The sequence below is a fragment of the Oryza sativa genome, chromosome 9, assembly GCF_034140825.1.
Source record: "Oryza sativa Japonica Group chromosome 9, ASM3414082v1".
Lineage (NCBI taxonomy): Eukaryota > Viridiplantae > Streptophyta > Magnoliopsida > Poales > Poaceae > Oryza > Oryza sativa.
In genome coordinates, this window is record NC_089043.1 from 5,851,355 (window position 1) to 5,870,203 (window position 18,849).

The following is an 18,849-nucleotide window of genomic DNA, read 5'->3' on the forward strand; positions in this document are numbered from 1 at the left end:
CCACGCACGCGCATCGGCGTGGCTGGTCGTGCGACGCCGCCCAAGTGATTGACGTGCGTCAATCACTTGGACCGGTCTGTGACCGGTGGCAGATGGATAGGACGGGTGGCAGCGCACCCACGCCCCGCCCTATGTCAGGCGGCGTGAGGGCAGGTTTGCCCCGTCCCATCAGCCATTAGGGCTCAGCACGTACGGCCGGTGCATTCCCAGTAGCATGTGCCTACAAAAGTCTTCAAGGTTTAATGAGGGAATGACAGGGGATGTCCCCCGTGTCAGATGGGAGACGGTGCTGGGACCCACCTCGGAGCAAGCAGCCATATTGCTTCCGGTCTAAGGCATAAGCGGGAGTAGAACCCGAGGAAGAGGGACCCCCTCCAGGAAAGATGAGACGAATAGAGGCGGTGCATGTGGTATCCCCTTGAACTATAAAAGGAAGACCTTACCCACCAAGCAAGGGGACAACTTTTGATAGCCTGAACTCTAAGGGAAGTACAGTTAGGTTTTCCCAGGAGCCCAAGATCTCTTGTAAGAACTTAAGCATAGTTCCACACACAGAAGTAGGGTATTACGCTTCCGAGCGGCCCGAACCTGTATAATCTCTGGTCTCACTCCCGGTCACTCTCGACCACCTTGGTCAAATCTTCGGCTAAGGTTGGCTCTTAATCACTCGCGCCCTATCGCCTGGTCGAACTCACAAAGGGGGGTGGTCTCATGTCCTCCCGCTAGAGAGGGTTACTCCTCGACAGCTGGCGCGCCAGGTAGGGGGAAACCCGCGCGTTTGTGAAGGAGCCGCTTTTCTTCCGCCCCAAGTTTCCCTCCATCCTCAACGACCATGGTTGAGGTAGTGGAGGAAGAGGTGGTGGCGTATACTCCCTCACCTTCCGGAAGTGAGGACGGTAGCGGGAGTCGCGACCCTCGCCACCACCGCTGGAACTCTCCGACCCCTCCTCGTCGATGTCCCGGACGGCAGGAGGACCCCACCGGTTCGGAGGATTAGCCCTTTCCCCGCTGGCGGACAGGGGCAGGTTACGCCGCGCCGGGGTGCGACGCCGCCTCAACTACAATGATGGCGGCACACCCCACGGCACACTCTAGGCTGTGGGGGCTCTCCTGCGGCACCCTTCGGTCGTTCTAGAGCCGGAAACCCTAGTCCGGCGGTGGCTGGATGACGTGACCCACTTGGTCACCACCGCCCCGCGACAGCTGGCCGCCGACGCCGGCGACCGGCCCGCGACCACTGGTACTTCGCGTACCACCTACAACCCTCTCCTCATCGGCCAGGAGGAGGGCCCGTCGTTCCGCCATGATCTCACGGTGGTTGACGGTCCCGACGTCATCGAGGCCCACGGAGAGCCACGGGCGTCACGACAGTCTGTACGGGGAACAGGACGCTCGCATCAACATCGAGCGCCGCAGGGACAAGCACCGTGCTACCCGCGTGGGGAAGGCACCTCCTCATCAGGAATGTCGCGCCACCCCACACGAGGTGGCCGGCCCCCCACGCCCCCGTCCAGTGAGGCAGGGTGCAAGGCTTTCATGGCAAGTCTCCGGAATGTCCGGTGGCCCCCGAAGTTTCGTCCGAACCGCACTGAGAAGTACGACGGCAACGTCAACCCCTCCGAGTTCCTCCAAATCTACACTACGATCATCGAGGCCGTGGGGGGCGACGATCGGGTCATGGCAAATTATTTTCCCATGGCCCTCAAGGGTCAGGCACGGATCTGGCTCATGACCCAGCCCCCTGACTCCATCCACTCCTGGGAGGACCTGTGCCAGCAGTTCGTTACGAACTTCCAGGGTACGTACCCTCGCCCGGGAGAGGAAGCGGACCTGCACACTAGGGATGGCAACGGGGCGGGGTGGGGCCGGGTTGGGCTAGAACGCCCGCCCCCGACCCCCGACTTCACCCCCCGCCCCTGGCCCCGATTGTTGATGCGGGGTCAAATTATCCCCCGTCCCTGACCTCTCCGGGGCCCCTCAACTCGACCGGGGCCCCGCATTGGGTAGCATCTTTATCCAATCAACACCAAAAATACAAGACAATCATCAATTTGGCAAAAACAAATATTGCACATAATTGACACACCATTAAAAATAGCATGAATCGTCGACCGTCGCGCCCTTGCCTGTCTCGCCGGCCGCCGCAACCTCGCCGGCCACCGAGCCCTTGCCGCAACCTCGCCGGCCGCTGCGTCCTTGCCGCGTGACCGGGCGTCCAGGCCTGTGCGCCGCCCCGTGCGTCGTTTGCATTGTCGGAGGGAGAGGTGGAGGGGACGAGCTCGGGAGTCGGGAAGGAGAGGTCGAGGGGACAGGACGGGAGCCCGGAGGGGAGAGGAGGGGAGGGGAGGGGAGAGGCCGACCGGCGACGGCGAGATCTAGAGGTGCGCAGTGCCCCCTGCGCCGCGCCGCCGCCTCCGCTCACTTGTGTGCGTGATGCGGACGGGAGGGGAGACCGGTAGATGGGGATAGGGGAGGCTGGGGAGAGGATAAGATTAGGGTTTAGTAATTTTGTTTATATATCTCAGTTTTTGTTGGGTTGGGCTGTTTTGGGCCTTCTATGGGCTATGTCTCCCCCGTCCCCTCCTCGCCCAAATGCGGGTCCCCGGCCCTGACTCCCCCATGGGTCAAAAATCACACCCGCCCCCACCCCTGTAGGACGACGAGTCCCTCTGCTCGTGCATACAACGTTTCTGCCAGGTCCGCAACACTATCCCGTGCATCCCGGCCCACGTGGTCGTCTATGCATTCAGGGGCGGCGTGCGGCACAACCACATGCTCGGGAAGATTGCCTCCAAGGAGCCCAAGACCACCGCCGAGCTCTTCCAGCTGGCAGACAAGGTGGTTTGAGGAGGCGTGGGCCTGGAACATCTCTGGCTCAGGCGCAGCGGCTTCGGCTGCCCCCGAGCCCTCTTCCCGCTCTAAGCCGCGGGACAAGAGAAAGAGGAGGAAGTCGGCCCGCTCCGATGATGAGGGCCATGTCCTTGCCGTGGATGGTGCCTCCAGGCCCCTGCGTAAGGAGAAGGCCACCGGCAGCAAGCCGGGCGCCACCACCCCCGACGAAAGCCGTTCAGCGGACAAGTGGTGCTCGATCCACAACACTTACCGGCACAGTCTTGCTGATTGCCGCACGGTCAAGAACTTGGCCGAGCGCTTCAGGAAGACTGATGAGGAGAGGCGGCAGAATCGCCGAGAGGGCAAAGCCCCCGTGACCTCCGCTGGCAACCGGCAAGGGGAGGCCAAGAAAAAGGCCCCCACGATGATGATGACGATAGCGAGGACCTGGAGTTCCAGGCTCCTCAGCAAACCGTCGCCACGCTCGACGGAGGGGCGTACGCTCACGCCTCCCACCGCAGCTTTAAGGCCATGAAGCGAGAACTTCTCGCTGTGGCGCCAACCCACGAGGCGGCCCGCCGGGCACGCTGGTCGGAGGTGAAACTCACCTTCGACCAGAGCGATCACCCCACGGTGCTCGCCCGTGGGGGGAAGTTGGCATTGGTGGTTTCCCCCACCGTGTACAACGTCAAGCTGAAGCTCGTCCTGATCGACGGTGGGGCGGCTCTGAACAACATCTCTCCGGCGGCCTTTGAGGCCATAAAGGCCCCGGGGATGAAGCTTCAGCCGTCACTTCCGATTATCAGCGTGATGCCAGGACACACGTGGCCCCTGGGCCACATCGAGCTCTTGGTCACCTTCATCGACCGTACCAACTTCCGCACCGAGCGGCTAGACTTTGATGTGGCGAATCTCAATTTGCCCTACAACGCGGTCCTGGGAAGGCCCGCGTTGGTGAAGTTCATGGCCGCCACCCACTACGCCTACCTCCAGATGAAGATGTCGGGCCCCAACGGCCCCATCACCATCTGCGGCGACGTGAAGATCGCCCTGGTCTGTGCGGAGCAGCGCGCTGACACCCTGGCGGCGGCCTCTCGGCCAGAGGAGGACGGCAGAGCCCCGGAGGCCTCCACATCATGTGCCTCCAAGAAGCGGATCACCTCGAGCGACGAGGTGCCTGTCAAGGAGATACCCCTTGGCGGTGACCCGTCCAAGACCGCCAAGGTTGGCAGTTTTCTAGTCTCATCACGAGGCATAGAAGCTAATCCCGAGAAGATATGTGCAATAGAGAGGATGCGCCCCCCCCAAAGCAAACTTAGGGATGTGCAGTGCGTCACCGGATGCATGGCTGCCCTAAGTCGCTTCATCTCGAGGCTGGGAGAGAGGGCGCTACCCCTGTTCAAGCTCCTCAACCGCTCCAGGCCGTTCGTTTGGATGGAGGAGGCTGAGCAAGCTCTCAACCAGCTGAAAGCTTACCTCACCTCCCCTCCGGTCCTAGTGGCCCCGGGGCCAGAGGAACCACTGCTGCTCTACTTGGCCGCGACCCCCCAAGCGGTGAGTGCCCCCCTCGTAGTGGAGTGCGACAAAGACCATCCGTGAACCACAAGCGACGAGCCCGATCATGGGAAGGGACTAGGGGCCCCATTAATCGGTGATGGCCCCTCGTCTCCCGACGGCCCGAGCCTCGATGCTCCTGGCCCCTAGGCATGCCCCGACGCCACCATGGGGGAGCAGGAGGCCCTGGCGGGTGGCCCCGAGGTCCCTTGCGCGGATGCGGGAGGAAGCCCCCTGGGGCCCCAAGAATTGACTGCCCTGAGACTGGCGCCCCTGACAGCAAAGATAGACCCCGCCGAAAGGTGCAGCGGCCCGCTATTTTGTCAGCGAGGCGCTTGAAAGTGTCAATTAGGCCTAGAGGGAGAGGGGTGAATAGGCTAATTAAAAAAAACAACTAAAAGCGGAAGCAGTAATTTTCGGATATTTCCGAAATTTTTGGATATATCCGAAAATTTTCGGAGTCAGCACAAACAGCAAAGTAAATCCTAGATCTGGTTGCCTACAACAAGAATATGCTAGCACAAACAGCAACTAGACCTATAGCGGCTCAAACAAGAAAAGCTAGTGGAGAGGGAGGAAGTGAAGTCACCAAAGATGAAGCTCACGAGGTTGTTCCCGAAGTTCGAATCCTTGAGGGGATTCTACTCTCTGTTGAGGAGCTCACTAAGAGCCGGGTCTTAGCTAACCCTTTCCTCAAGAGGTTGCACTAAGCACTCCTCCTTCCACTAAGGGTATCTCTTCCCTTTCGGAGATAAGATCCGACCTTCACAAACTTCTCCCGGCCAACCACAAGTAGATCGGTGGCTCGGGAGCGACACCTAGCCGCCTAGGAGTCCTCAACCTCCAAGAGTAACAAATGAAGCAAATAACTCCCGGAGATGATGCAAGTGCTCACAAATCTTCACGAAGTCAACAACAAGCACTCACACAAACTTGAATCCACAACTCTCACACACACACCAAATCCAAATCGAACACGGGTGAGAGGGGAAACAAGAAAGCAAGGCTCAAAAGTGCTAGAGAGAGAGAGCAAGCCAAGGGCACAAATGATTGGAATGGAACCAGCAGCCCTCACAAGTAAGGGGAGGGGGCTATTTATAGCCACAGCCCAGATTCTGCCCGTTGTGCACAATAATTGAGATTTTCGGACATGTCCGAAAATTCCAACTCAGCACCAACAGCTATGTCAACGAAGGATTTTTCGGACATTCCGAAAACTTTTCGGACAAGTCCGAAAATTTCCAGTACCAACAACATCGTTCTGGATGTTCTCGGAAAAGTCCGAAAATAACTTTCGGACAAGTCCGAAAATTGACTCTACTAAAGATTTTCAGAAAAATCCGAAAATCAGTTTCGGACAAGTCTGAAAATATACAGAACCACTTTTGCCTTCGCAGTCTTTTTCGGAAAGTCCGAAAATCACTTTCGGATATATCCGAAAATTTCCAGAAGCGAAAATCTGGTTCTGTGTGTTTTCGGAAAGTCTGAAAATGAGTTTCGGAAAACTCCGAAAAAATCCAGAACACACCAAACTGAGGAGAAACACTTTTTAAAAATAGATTTTGAGCACTTTGATCACTCCTCGTATGTCAATGCATCATCCCTCTTAATAGTGCGGCTTTCCTAGAACTCAAGGAAACGAAAACGTACAAAATACCGTTTGCTCATTTGCCGTATCACATCACATCAACGTATTCGGCGGGATATGCATTACGCTAACTCATTGAGGACATAACAACCTTCACATCTGCTTAAATAAAAATGTTAGTAATCTTTAATCGCATTGTAATTAATCACCAAAATCATTAGGGGCCTAGATGCACTTTCAGCGCTACGGGACGCAAAAACCCGATACCCTCAAGCTCAGAAAATGCTTTATGCAGTTCTGATGGCCTCGAGGAAGCTACGCCATTACTTTCAGGCGCATCGGGTTTCCGTGGTAACGTCCTACCCTCTCGGTCGGGCAGATCCTGCACAACCGAGAGGGTACTGGACGGACTGTGAAGTGGGCCATCGAACTAGCGGAGTTCGATCTGCACTTCAAACCACGACACATGATAAAAAGTCAAGTCCTAGCTGACTTTGTCGCTGAGTGGACACCAATGGACGATCCCGACCTACCCCTCGACCCTTCCCCCTCCGAAGGCGGGGAGGACCCGAACACCGACATCGGGGTAATGCACTTTGATGGTTCTTTGAACCTTCAAGGTGCCGGAGCCGGAGTCACACTAACCTCGCCAAGCAGGGACGTCCTTAAGTACGTCATTCCTCTCGATTTCCGAGCAACGAATAATATGGCGGAATACGATGGACTCCTCGCGGGATTAAGGGCGGCAGCAAGAATGGGCATCCGCGGCCTCCTCGTCCTGGGCGATTCTCAGCTAGTGGTGAACCAGGTCTACAAGGAGTACCAGTGCACCGACCTGCAGATGGACGCCTACGTCCGTGAAGTGTGACGCATGGAGCGCCATTTCGACGGACTCGAGCTCCGACATGTTCCCAGGCGCGACAACGCAGTCGCTGATGAGCTATCGTGTCTCGTGTCAGCGCGAGCCCCACTCCCCCCAGGAGCCTTTGAAGAAAGGCTCACGCAGCCGTCGGCGCGCTCGGATTCCCCGAGGGTGCCTGATGCCGAAATCCCCACCCGACGCCTCGCGAGCCATAGTCCTCGGGGCCCGAGGGGGTCAACCCCGACCCCCCACGTCAGGTCGCCTAGATGGCCGACATCTGGGCATACCTCGACAATCGCACTCTTCCTAAGGATCACGCGGAAGCCAAAAAGCTCGTGCGCATCTCCAAGCGCTATGTGCTAGTATAAGGGACCCTCTACAGGTGCGGTGCCAACGGAGTCCTCTTGAAGTGTATCTCTCGGGAGCAAGGCATCGAGCTCATCGCCGACGCCCATGAGGGAGAATGCAGGGCCCACTCGGCCTCGCGCATTTTGGTCGATAAAGCTTTTCGGCAAGGCTTTTACTGGCCAACCGCTCTCCAGGATGCCCAGGACTGCGTCAGGCGATGCAAGGCTTGCCAGTTCCATGCCAAGCAAACTCATCAGCCGGCCCAGGCTCTGCAGCTCATCCCTCTCTCTTGGCCTTTCGTGGTCTGGGGTTTGGATATCCTAGGGCCCTTCAAGGCGGCCCGTGGCGGGTACCAACATCTGTACGTCGCCATCGTCAAATTCACCAAGTGGCCCGAAGCTTACCCGATCATCAAGATCGACAAGCATTCGACCCTCAAGTTCATCAGAGGCATCACATCCCGATTTGGAGTGCCGAACCGTATCATTACGGACAATGGCACCCAGTTCACCAGTGAACTATTGGTGACTACTACGACAACATGGGCATCAAGTTATGCTTCGCCTCACCCGCCCACCCCAAGAGCAACAACCAAGTCGAGCGCGCCAACGCCGAGATCCTCAAAGGCCTCAAGACCAAAACATACAACGTCCTCAAGAAGCACGGGGACTCTTGGCTAGAAGAACTGCCTGTGGTGCTGTGGGCCAATCGGACCACCCCGAGTAGTGCAACAGGAGAAACCCCTTTCTTCCTGATATACGGCGCCGAGGCGGTCCTACTGTCGGAGCTCTCCCTAGGCTCGGCTCGAGTTGCGCTGTACAATGAGGCAGATCAGGATGGGCTCCGTCGTGATGACCTCGACTATCTGGAAGAGCGAAGAAGGCGCGCGGCCCTCCGGGTGGCGTGCTACCAGCAGAGTCTGCAGCGCTATCATCAGCGCCACGTCCGGGCCCAGTTACTGCAAGTCCATGACCTCGTCCTCCGCCGCGTCCAGTCGCGCTTAGGATTGAGCAAACTCTCACCAATGTGGGAGGGAGCATACAAAGTGATCGGCGTCCCCCGACCAGGCTCAGTTCGATTGGCCACGGAAGACGGCACAGAACTACCTAACCCCTGGAATATCGAGCACCTTCGCCAATTCTACCCGTGATGTCATGTGTCATTTCTTTTGGGCTCGGGCCAACTTCCACACACCCCTCGGGCTGTGCGGGCTTGGCCGGGGGCTACCAAGTGTCAATTCTTGTATTTCGACATCCTTTCTAGCAATAAATCTTTCTATTTATTTAAAGCCATCACGTGTTTTCTCGTTCCCTTCCTGAGTTTTATTTCGGCTTGGGAGTGGTTCGTGCTTACTCTCATCCCTAGGCGGCGTCGGGCAACCTGAAAAGCGCCGGAGGTAGCCCAAACGTGGGCCGTGCCCCGGGCCGCGGCGAACCCCGGGGGCTCTGAAGGGCACACTCGATCGTCCCCGACCCCCGGTCGCCGCGACTCCGGCTTGGCCAGTCCCGCTAAGCGGCTCCCCCGAGGTGACGGCTCTGCCCCTCGCCATCAGGGTCCCGAGTGCTAAGCGCGAGCTCCTTTCCCCATCCGAACAAACCCAGGGGGAAACGGAAATAGCATTCCACCCGCTAAGAAAATAATTGGCGAACCTCCCGATTTTTCCATTGCAGGCATTCACAGATTGAAAGAGTGCAAGCAAGACGAGGAAATAAGATTTATGTACATACTGGGGGCGGCACGAAAGCCTAAAGTCATCAAGTGTTCATCACAAAGACACAGCAAAAAAGAAGAAAGGGGGCAGTCATCGGGTGCCCGGGCCTCCAAGTCCTGCGCCGCTGACGACCTCGTCCCAGTCCTCGCCACCGCCATCGCTGCCGCTGTCTTCGCCCGAGGGTAGTGCGAGGTTGAACCGAGGGGCCGTCCCCATGAAGATCGACACAATCACATCGGCCGCCTCTTGAACCTGCTCCCGGGCCACCGCCTCAGTCCCCGGAGGGAAGTCTTCAAGCATGCACCAGGGGAGGAACTAGGGATCGTGGGCTTGGTAGCTCGCTAGGATGAGCTCCACCGCGGCCCGCGCCAGGGAAGCCGACGACGACTTGAGGACCGTGTCAACCTCCCCCTGCAACTTCTCCAGGTCGACCGCCATCTCGTCTAGCCAGTGTGCGAGCGCTGGACTAGTAGATGGTAACTTCTTGTCCCAGCACATCGAGATGCCCACCCGTCGTCCCGCGCGCTCCAGCCGTTCGATGGCGTCGTGGAGGAGGCCGGGCCCCACGTCGTTGGTGAGACGAAGGGCCCTGATCTCCCTGGCTTGGTCCTGCATCAGGCGTTCCAGAGCGGCGAGTGCGTCCTGAGCCGTGGCGAGCCGGTCAGCTAGATCGGTGTCACTGCGCTGCTCGCGCGACGCCAGCGCCTTCTCCCTAACCTCCAGCTCGGACGCCCGCGCTGCCATCGCTGCGCGCTCGGCCCGGGCGCCTTCCAGGTGGCGAGCCTCGCGGCCGGCTACGGCCTCCTCACGCTACGTGGGATGGTCGCCCAGCCGCCGTGCCGCCACCTCGCAACGGGTGATCTCAGCCTCGCGCTCGGCAAGTGCGGCATCACGCTCCCGCCAAGCCTCCTCCCGGAGGCGCAGTTCCTCCGCGCGTCGCGCAACCGCGGCCTCGGCGGTGGTGGTGGTGCGGGCATGCTCGGCGGCGGCCTCCTCGCGGAGGCGGAGGGTGGACTGCGCCCAGTCCAGCTCCTCCTGCTCGCGGTGGGTGCGGTCGAGGACCTCGACCCACCACCGGATCGCGGCCTCAGACTCCTAGATGGAGCGAGCGCGCCTCTCCAGGTCAGACGCGCGTTCGTCCAAGGTCCTGCCTTGGGCCGCCAGCGCCTCCTCCCGAGTCCGCAGGGAGGCCTTGACCTCCGACGCCGGCCATTCCTGGGCCGCGACCGTGTTGAGGACCCCGCGGGCGGCCTCAGCCCGCTGCACCAAGTCCTCGGCGTGGGCCTCATACTGCAGGCGGATGTCGCCCAGCGCCTCGTCCAGAATGCTGGAGGCGACGAGGGCCGCCTGCCACTCCACCTCCGTCTCGCGCATGATGGAGTCCAGCGTCTCCTCGCGCGCCTGGATCTCAGCCAGCTGAGCCTGGTGCATCTTGCGCCCTGGCTCGACCAGGGCATCCACGGTGCAGCGCCCCTCCTCCACTCGTGAACGGTCTGCCGCGACCTGCGCCCACTCGGCCTCCAGGGCCACACGCTCATCTGCCAGGGCCTGAACTTGGACGTTGAGCCCCTCTCGGACAGTGGAGTCGGCGGCGGCGAGGACCTGTAGAAATGGCTCCATGCTCACGGGAATCGGAGTAGAGAAGGGCGGGGTCCACCCTCGTGATGACGGAGTCTAGCTGGTCCTCCCACGGGATTGCGGGCTGCGCTCGGAGCCCCTCCTGCGTGTCCGAATCCGAGGGCGCCCCAAGTGTAGAGGGGTGTGGGTGCTCTCAGCACCCTCCACCTCGGGACCACGAGCCGACTCGGTCTCAGCCTTGGGCTCGCGCTCGGGCTCAGCCTCGACCTCGGCCTCTGGGCCGCGCTCCTCCTCGACCTCGATTTCAGGGCCACCCCCGAGGTCGATCTCGGGGGCGCGTCTGGCATCCCCCTCAGCCTCGCTCCTGGAGCCGCCCCGAGGGGGACCTCAGGGCCACCGCCACCGACCCCCGATAGCGTCCTCTCCTCCCTCACCGGGACGGTCTCAGCCATGGTGGACTCAGAGTCGGACCTAGTGTGAGGCCCTCGGGCCCTGCTGGAGGGTCGTGTGGTGTCCGCGGTCCCGGTTTGGCCGGCCTCCGGCCACCCCGACCTTTCAGGCTTAGATCCCCGGGGAGACTCACTGTCGAGCCCCCTCGGGAGGGGATTTCGCTGCAATAAAATCCCAGGGGCGCCTGTTAAAAAAAACATAGAGAGAAAGGCAAAGCTAGAGTGAAGAGAGATAACGGAATCGGAAGGCGGCAGATGTACCTGCGGGCGGGGAGGGGGGGCGTTTGAAGGTCTACTCCGGGGCTCGATGAAGCTCCCCCGGCACGGCTCCGTCTGCCCCATCTTCCGGAGCCTCTTATTCTTCCGCTCCGGCTCCGCCGCGGCGGGACGCTTGTGGCTGGTCGGTGGCCGGTCGACTGTGCGCTCGGCGCCGCCGCCGTGTGGATGGGAAGGCGGCTCGAACCCAGAAACCTTCCGCTTCCCTTTCGGGTTGGCGGCCGGGCCTCTACCAGCCCCGTGGCTCGGGCCAGGCGCCCTGGAGCCACCACCGCCGGAACCGCCAGCCCGACCGCCGCCCGCGGCCACATTGCTGCTCCCAGCGTCGTCGCCGCCGCCGCCGCCCCCAGCGGCACCCCTGCGGGACCGACCTCCGGCGGTGCCAACCGCCATCATCACGGCTAGGATACTCTCTCGGTCGCGGTCGCTGCAGAGGGGAAGGATCCCATCCGGGATCAGCATCGGCTCGACGGTGTCCAGGCTCAGCACCCGACGAACCACCGCCCGCGCGTCTTCCTTGCCCCAATCCAAGCATTGGCCCACATGGGTGCGCATCGGGTCATTGTACCCAGTGTAGGCCCACGCGCCGCGGGACCATTCTTGAAGGGGCGCGATGCGGTGGCGGAAGTAGTCGCCGAACACCATCGTCGCCGTCAGTCCTTTGCTCCGTAGGCCCCTAAGGCGGTCTAACACTGTGTCGTATTCCTCTCCAAGCTCCGAGACCGCCAGCCAGCCAGCGGATCGCTCAGGTGGGCCGGTGGGGAGCCGGAGACGGAGGTGGTCATGCAGCGCGGTGTAGAACCAATCCCTCTTCCAGTCGTCCCACTTCTTGCGGAGGTGGGTCTCGATGTACTGCCCCATCACCCCCGCGCGGGGCTGAAAGTAGCATCCTCCCACCACCGCGGACTATTGCAGCTGTGGGATGAAGAAGTACTGGAATAACCGCATGGACGGCCTCACCCCGATGAACATCTCGCATAGGTGCGCGAAGATGACCAGGATCATCATGGCATTGGGGGCGAGGTGCAGGGCGTGGATCTCGTAGAAGTCCAAGACCTCGTGGAAGAAGCCAGAGAATGGCGGGATTAGTCCCGCCATGGCAAAGGACAGGAGGTGCACGGACCGCTTGTAAGTTCAAGTGCCTTAATTTGGTTTTGGTGATTAATGACAAATCTAGTTATATGAGACTAACATTTTTGTGAGCTTTTGTTTGACTAGTCTCATTTGGATATGAAAGTAAAAATGATTAGAGGAATGTATTAAACTTCACATATTCTAACTTGGTCTCTCTTGTGGATCCAAAATATAGTGTGAGCTCCCTCATTGATCTTGATTGATTATGTGCATATGTGTTCCTTTATATCCATATGTATGCACATCTTGAGGAGGAGGTTATTCTATATTTTGTTTATTATAAGATTTCTATCTTGATTTGAAATCATCTTTCATCTCATCTCTCTATATTGTTTATATCGGATTATTATCTATCACAAAAGAGAGAAAAGATTGAAAGATCTTGGATTAAACAATTTGTGTAATTGTTGCTTTGGTGATAGATGATATACCGATGTTTATGGGATTAACCCCTCTTTTACATAAGTTTTAAACAAGGTTATTTCCCGATAATGAGATGTGGTAGATATGCATTCTTTGGTGATGGACCTTAATCATGACAAGGATGAAATTCATGGAGATAAAGCGATATGTATCACTTCTTATCTCCTACTTTTGATAGGTTCATATATATGATTTCCATGTTATTGTTATATAAGTGTGAGACTAATGTTTACTTGAGTCTTATCTTATTTAGTCTCCTTTACATTGAGAACATGGAGATCATGAAGGTATGTGTTTTTTGGTTTATTTTTATCATTGCTACATGCCTTCTCCATGTGTATAGGATAAACCCCATTGGTTCTTCATAACTTATGCATACACTTGCCTCTCTTGTATATTTATTTGTATGCATATATTTAGGGGGAGCAAATCCTATACATTTATTGTGCATGTTTTAGATCCACGTTGTTCACCTATTATTTATATTGGATCTTTACATTTGAGCTTGCATACGAGTATATGACACTTGCGATGTTAATGAATACTGAACAAACATATCCATATCTTTCATATGCAACCGGTTGGTCACCAAGTGGAGGATGACAACCGATTTGTTGGTACTAATGTTCTTCTTTGAGATGTGCAAAGGAATAGGTCTAATTGTGATGAGGCTAATGGATGACACCTTGGGTTGATGGTCACCAAGCCAAGGGCATCGCCGTGTCGACAAGAATGAAATCAAGCTTGTGATGAGAAGAAAGTCCTGACAAATGATGGTAAATACCTTGGTATAAACATGGTTGAATCAAATGGTCACAAGTGTTGATCTCGACTCAAGCTTGACCCCAAGATGGATGGCGCAAGGCAAAGGTATAATGTAGCTAAGAATGTTTTCTTAGTCTTTTCCCGGTCTTGGTGTTTGGTGTAGACCGGATTTGCTAGATAGGCGGCGTACTATCAAGAGGGGTCTATGAAGCGAGCTTGCGGATGATCTTGTGCCATATTAGCTCATATGCATGTAGGTGCATTTGGTGGGCTTGTCTAGCCAAGTGTGATGAGTTTTCTCAAGTCCTAAACCAAGAAAGAAGTGGGCATGTCCAATAGGAGTGAGTGACATCTTATGGGTATGTCCGGTGGATATCCTTTGGAGTGTGAGCCCTTTATCCTTGACTTAAGTTGTGTTTCTTGGATGGTTTTTTCATGGGTTGGATGGTCCTTTGAATAAGCTTTCCATAGAGTCCAAGAACGCCAAATTCCGAGACCCGAGTCAAGAGATATCGCCGTTTTACTAACGGTCGGTTGAGCTGAAAAGTGACCTGCGGTCTGACCGTGGGCCTTAGGCCGGTCTGACCGGACCTGTTAGCCGGTCTGACCGGCGTGGTAAGGCCGGTCTGACCGACCCCACTGGTCTGTTGCACTGGTCTGGTTTTTGGTGGCGATACAGAGCCGTGGACGGTCTGACCGGCTACTACACTACGGTCAGACCGGCCAGGTTGAGTGGGCTCAATGATTGCCCTGTAACGGCTAGTTTTCTAGCTGTTACAAAGTAGTCCGGTCTGACCGGCCACTCTATGGCGGTCTGACCGGCGGAGCACAGAGTTGGGGATTTTGACTCCAACGGTTAGTTTTGGTTGTTAGGGGTATATATACCCACTCCCCAACAGCAAGGGCAAGGTTTTGGCACTCCATTGCATTATCTTGAACCCTTGCAAGAGCTCTCACACCCTTGTGCACTTAGTTTATCTAGTGAGGTGTTAGAGAGTGAGTTGAGCCAATCCAAGTGCATTGCTTCATTGTTATAGCTAGTGTGGCACTTGATCATCCTCGGCAAGCATCCTAGACTTGTTACTCTTGGAGGTTGCCGCCTCCTAGACGGCTTGTGGTGGTGTTGCCCGGTGACCTCTCCGAGGAGATTGTGGAGGAGGCCCGGCACCGTTTGTGAGTGGTTTGGAGTTCACCACCTTCGGAGTGAAGGAAGAACTACCCCGAGTGATCGAGGCTTGGGTAGTCCTCTCCGTGGGCCGGCTCCCGCCTTGCCCACCCCTTGACGAAGGCGACGTGCGGTGGCTTCGTGGTTGAGCGGTGAAGTTGGGCTCGCCTCAATGGGGATTAGGAAACCGGCGAGTTTCCAAACCTCGGTGAAAAATTCCTTGTCTCTTGTCTTATTTATTTGTTGCATTTACATTTGTGCTATTTACATTCATAGAGACATATTTGAGCCTATATCACTTAGGTTTGCAAAACTTAACTTAGTTGCTTAGTTAACCTTGCACCTCACCTTACCTAGCAACTTAGGTTAGTTTTGTTTAAGTGCCATTAAGTTTTAAAACCGCCTATTCACCCCCCTCTAGTCGGCCTCCTTGATCCTACACCGCTCCGGGTACCGCAGCCGCGGCCACGGCTCCTCCGCCCTCACGACGGCGTCCTCTGGCATGAATTTGCGGACAAAGCTCATGTGCTTCCCCGACATGATGCACGAGGCCGGAAGAATGGCGTTGCCGGCGTCTTGTGCCATGGTGACCGAAGAGAGTGAACAGGGGTTGGATGAGAGATGTGGTGGTTGAGGAGAGAGATGTGGTGGTTGAGGAGAGAGATGCTGGGGGCTGAGGTGCAGGAATGCGAGAGTGAGAATGGCGAAAGGAAGAAGAAGGGGTCTCCTCCTCTCCCCCTTTTATACTCGCCTCGTCTGGGCCTGCCTCCTCAGTTCTCTCAGTCGCTGCTGCCGCCCCCTTGATTCTCGCGCCCGCTCGTCCCACTCGCCCCGCTCGTCCCACTACGTCCATGTCCCGCATTCAATGCGGCTGACAGCGGCGTAACCGACGTGAGGCGCGCGATGATTTCGGATGTGGCTAGGCGGGCCCACCGATAATCTCGTTTCGCGCACCTGACGGACGCGCGACCGATGCGACGCGAAGCGATAATTCCGGATGTGGCCAGGCGGGCCCTCCATTTTCCCAGATTGCACGCCCCCATGCGTGGCGCGATCACCCATGGGCGACCTGTCATCATGGTGAGCACTTAAAGCTGCCCACATCGGTGAAGGCTGCTCAGATTCCCCGCGGGGCCCACCATCACAAGACGGAGGTTATTAGGCACCGCACCAGACCGTCCCAGGTGGGGTGCGGTCGGACGTAGTACCGGGGGCTGCTGTCGGTGATATGGGCCCGGGGGTACCCACGTTAGGGGGAAGGAGCGGAGGAGCCCTTCCCCCTAGCCACGTGTAAGCAGCCGAGAGGCGCCCTGCGTCCACCTAGGGGCCTCGGGGTACCCCGTCGCACCCCTCGGGCCCAAGGGGTTGTGCCACCCCGAGGCCCCCGCTCAGCTGCCACTCGGCGGCTAAGTGGGTGGAGGAGGGGGCGCCGCTGGCGCATTTATGAACGGCGTCCCAACCACCCACGCAACGCACGTCAATCACTTGGACCGGTCTGTGACCGGTAGCAGATAGATGGGACGGGTGGCAGCGCACCCACGCCCCGCCCTGTGTCAGGCGGCGTAGGGGCAGGTATGCCCCATCCCATCAGCCATTAGGGCTCAGCACGCACGACCGGTGCATTCCTGGTAGCATGAGCCCACAAAAGTCTTCAAGGCTTAATGAGGGAATGACAGGGGATGTCCCCCGTGTCAGATGGGAGACGGCGCTGGGACCCACCACGGAGTAAGCAGCCATATTGCTTCCGGTCTAAGGCATAAGCGGGAGCAGAACCTGAGGAAGAGGGACCCCCTCCAAGAAAGATAAGACGAATAGAGGCGGTGCATGTGGTATCCTCTTGAACTATAAAAGGAGGACCTTACCCGCCGAGCAAGGGGACGACTTTTGATAGCTTGAACTCTAGGGGAAGCACAGTTAGGTTTTCCCAGGAGCCCAAAATCTCTTGTAAGAACTTAAGCATAGTTCCACACATAGGAGTAGGGTATTACGCTTCCGAGCAGCCCGAACCTGTATAATCTTTGGTCTCACTCCTGATCACTCTCGACCTCTTGATCGCTCGTGCCCTATCCCCTGGCCGAACTCACAAAGGGGGATCTCACGTCCTCCCGCTAGATAGCTAGGGTTACTCCTCGACAATAGTCCTTTAGTATGTGTCATGAAATATAAGTATACATGAAATGATAACCGTGCAAATAAGTTGAGCTCTATCTATAATATCTATAAAATAGTTTTATTGGGAATATAATTAATTTGATATCACATATACTGTACCGAGTATCAAATATTGTAGGGTTCCATAAAAACCAATTTAAAAAGGATATGTTAAATTTAACTTGAGGATTGAAATTAGATAGAATTACCCTAGTCACGTAAAGGATGTTCCATCGGAATATTTAAAACATATCGTCAAGTCTCTCAGGACATAAAATTCAACTCGGCAAAATAATTTGCCACACAAATAAACGGAGGCAATGCTTTATTGCCTCTATAATGGTCCTAGTTGAATATTTAAATCAATATAAAAAAGTTATAGCAAGTCCCTGATTTCATTGGGATCAAATCTAAATTAAATTAAGGCAAATCATTTGTGGGAAGAAATCAATAATTCAAATTCAAGTGAAATATTTGAATTCCTAATAAAATTTTCAAATCCAAAATGTTTTCAATCCAAATTCCTAGTCTCAACTATCAATTTGCAGTCAAGTCCCTCCCTTTTCGCTCTATTATTTTCCTTCTATTCATCTCTCAGCCAGCACTGTTCATGGTCCACCAAGGCACCAACCCGTTCGATCTGGGTCTACCCAAGAACGAACTCTCTCCCCAGAGCAACCCAGCCGCGCCGATACTGTACATCTCCTAGCGTAGCGTCACCTCCAGAAAACCCGGCGATACGCACTTGCCCGCGCGAGCGTCCTGCTCCCGTCGCGCCAGGGTCGGCGCCGCGACCGTCCCTAACCCTAGCCGCGCCGCACCCATGTCGGACCCGCGTCGCACTGCACCATGCCGCTCCCGTGTGCCGCGTCGCGTCCACTCCGCCGCGATCCCGCTCCCCTGATTCTCTCCGGAGAATCGGCACCACGCCGTCCCGTCGCGCCGCGCGCGTTACCTCGATCGCCTCGTCACATCACCACAGTCGCGTCGCCATCACCCATAGCACATCGTACGGCCGCCACGTCGCGCCATCGTCACCATGCTACGCCGCGTTTGCTGGTTAGAACCGCGCATCCCTAACCCAAGAACCCTAACCACGCCCTACGCCGCGACGTCGCCCGTCACCCTCACCATGACCCCGGCGCCGTATGAGAATACCATCGCTCCGCGCCGCCTCCGTCGGATAATGACGCGCTCTCCGCACCAGTCTAACTTCTAGCCCAGCATCTAGCTCGACTGCCCATGTCCTAGCCAGTAACTTTTCTATATTTTTTTTAAAAGATCACATTGTTTATTATTTCGAGAATATTTTCTTCCCACTGTGCTTGTCTCAAACACAACCTAATACTCCCTCCGTATGCAGCAATGATTTTTCGTGTCCAATTTTAATTGTCTGTTTTATTTTTAAAAAAAATAAAAAATAAAAATATAAGTAGTCATGCATAAAGTACTATTTATATTTTATCATCCCATAACAATACAAATACTAATTATAAAAAATTTTAAATAAGACAAATAATTAAAGTTGGACACGAAAACTCATGAATACACTTAACGTGGGACAGAGGGAGTATTCTGCATCGTCTCACTCGGACAGAGATGGCGGAGAAGAACCATCAACTTACTATCACAGTATTGGATTTGGACCGGTCTAAAGAAGCGTATTTGTTTAATTTCTGTCTTGATTTCAAGATGCCATCGCGAGATGATATATCCGGAAGAGGTGCTATGAGCTCTTCGACCAAAAATTAAACCGAAACTACTGTTTCACGTGGCGCTGAAAATCTAAAGCGAGCAGCTGTTGTTTCGACAGAAAAACTTAATTTCGAAGGGTACTTTTGTATTGCCGGTACCAGGTTTAAGAGTGAGTAAGCTACTACAAATTATTCCCCGTCAGTATAATCGGTATAAAATTATAGCGGGAGCTAAACCAAAATGACCAAGAGCAACTAAGATAAATTTAGGGTTGGGTTACGATTTTTTAGGCCTTCTTAGCCTGTTGGGCCTTCTAAC

General features: G+C 55.8%; 1 protein-coding gene across 1 annotated transcript; it reads left to right on the forward strand.

The window, feature by feature from the left end:
- The first annotated feature begins 7,725 nt into the window (after positions 1-7,725).
- Positions 7,726-8,334, forward strand: LOC107278813 (uncharacterized). Its single transcript, XM_015755586.1, has one exon. The coding sequence runs from the start codon at positions 7,726-7,728 to the stop codon at positions 8,332-8,334; it is 609 nt and encodes a 202-aa protein (XP_015611072.1).
- The last annotated feature ends 10,515 nt before the right edge of the window (positions 8,335-18,849 follow it).

What these genes read in the sequence shown, in the direction of transcription:
- LOC107278813 (XM_015755586.1), top strand. Translation starts at nt 7,726, where the DNA reads ATGGGCATCAAGTTATGCTTCGCCTCACCCGCCCACCCCAAGAGCAAC.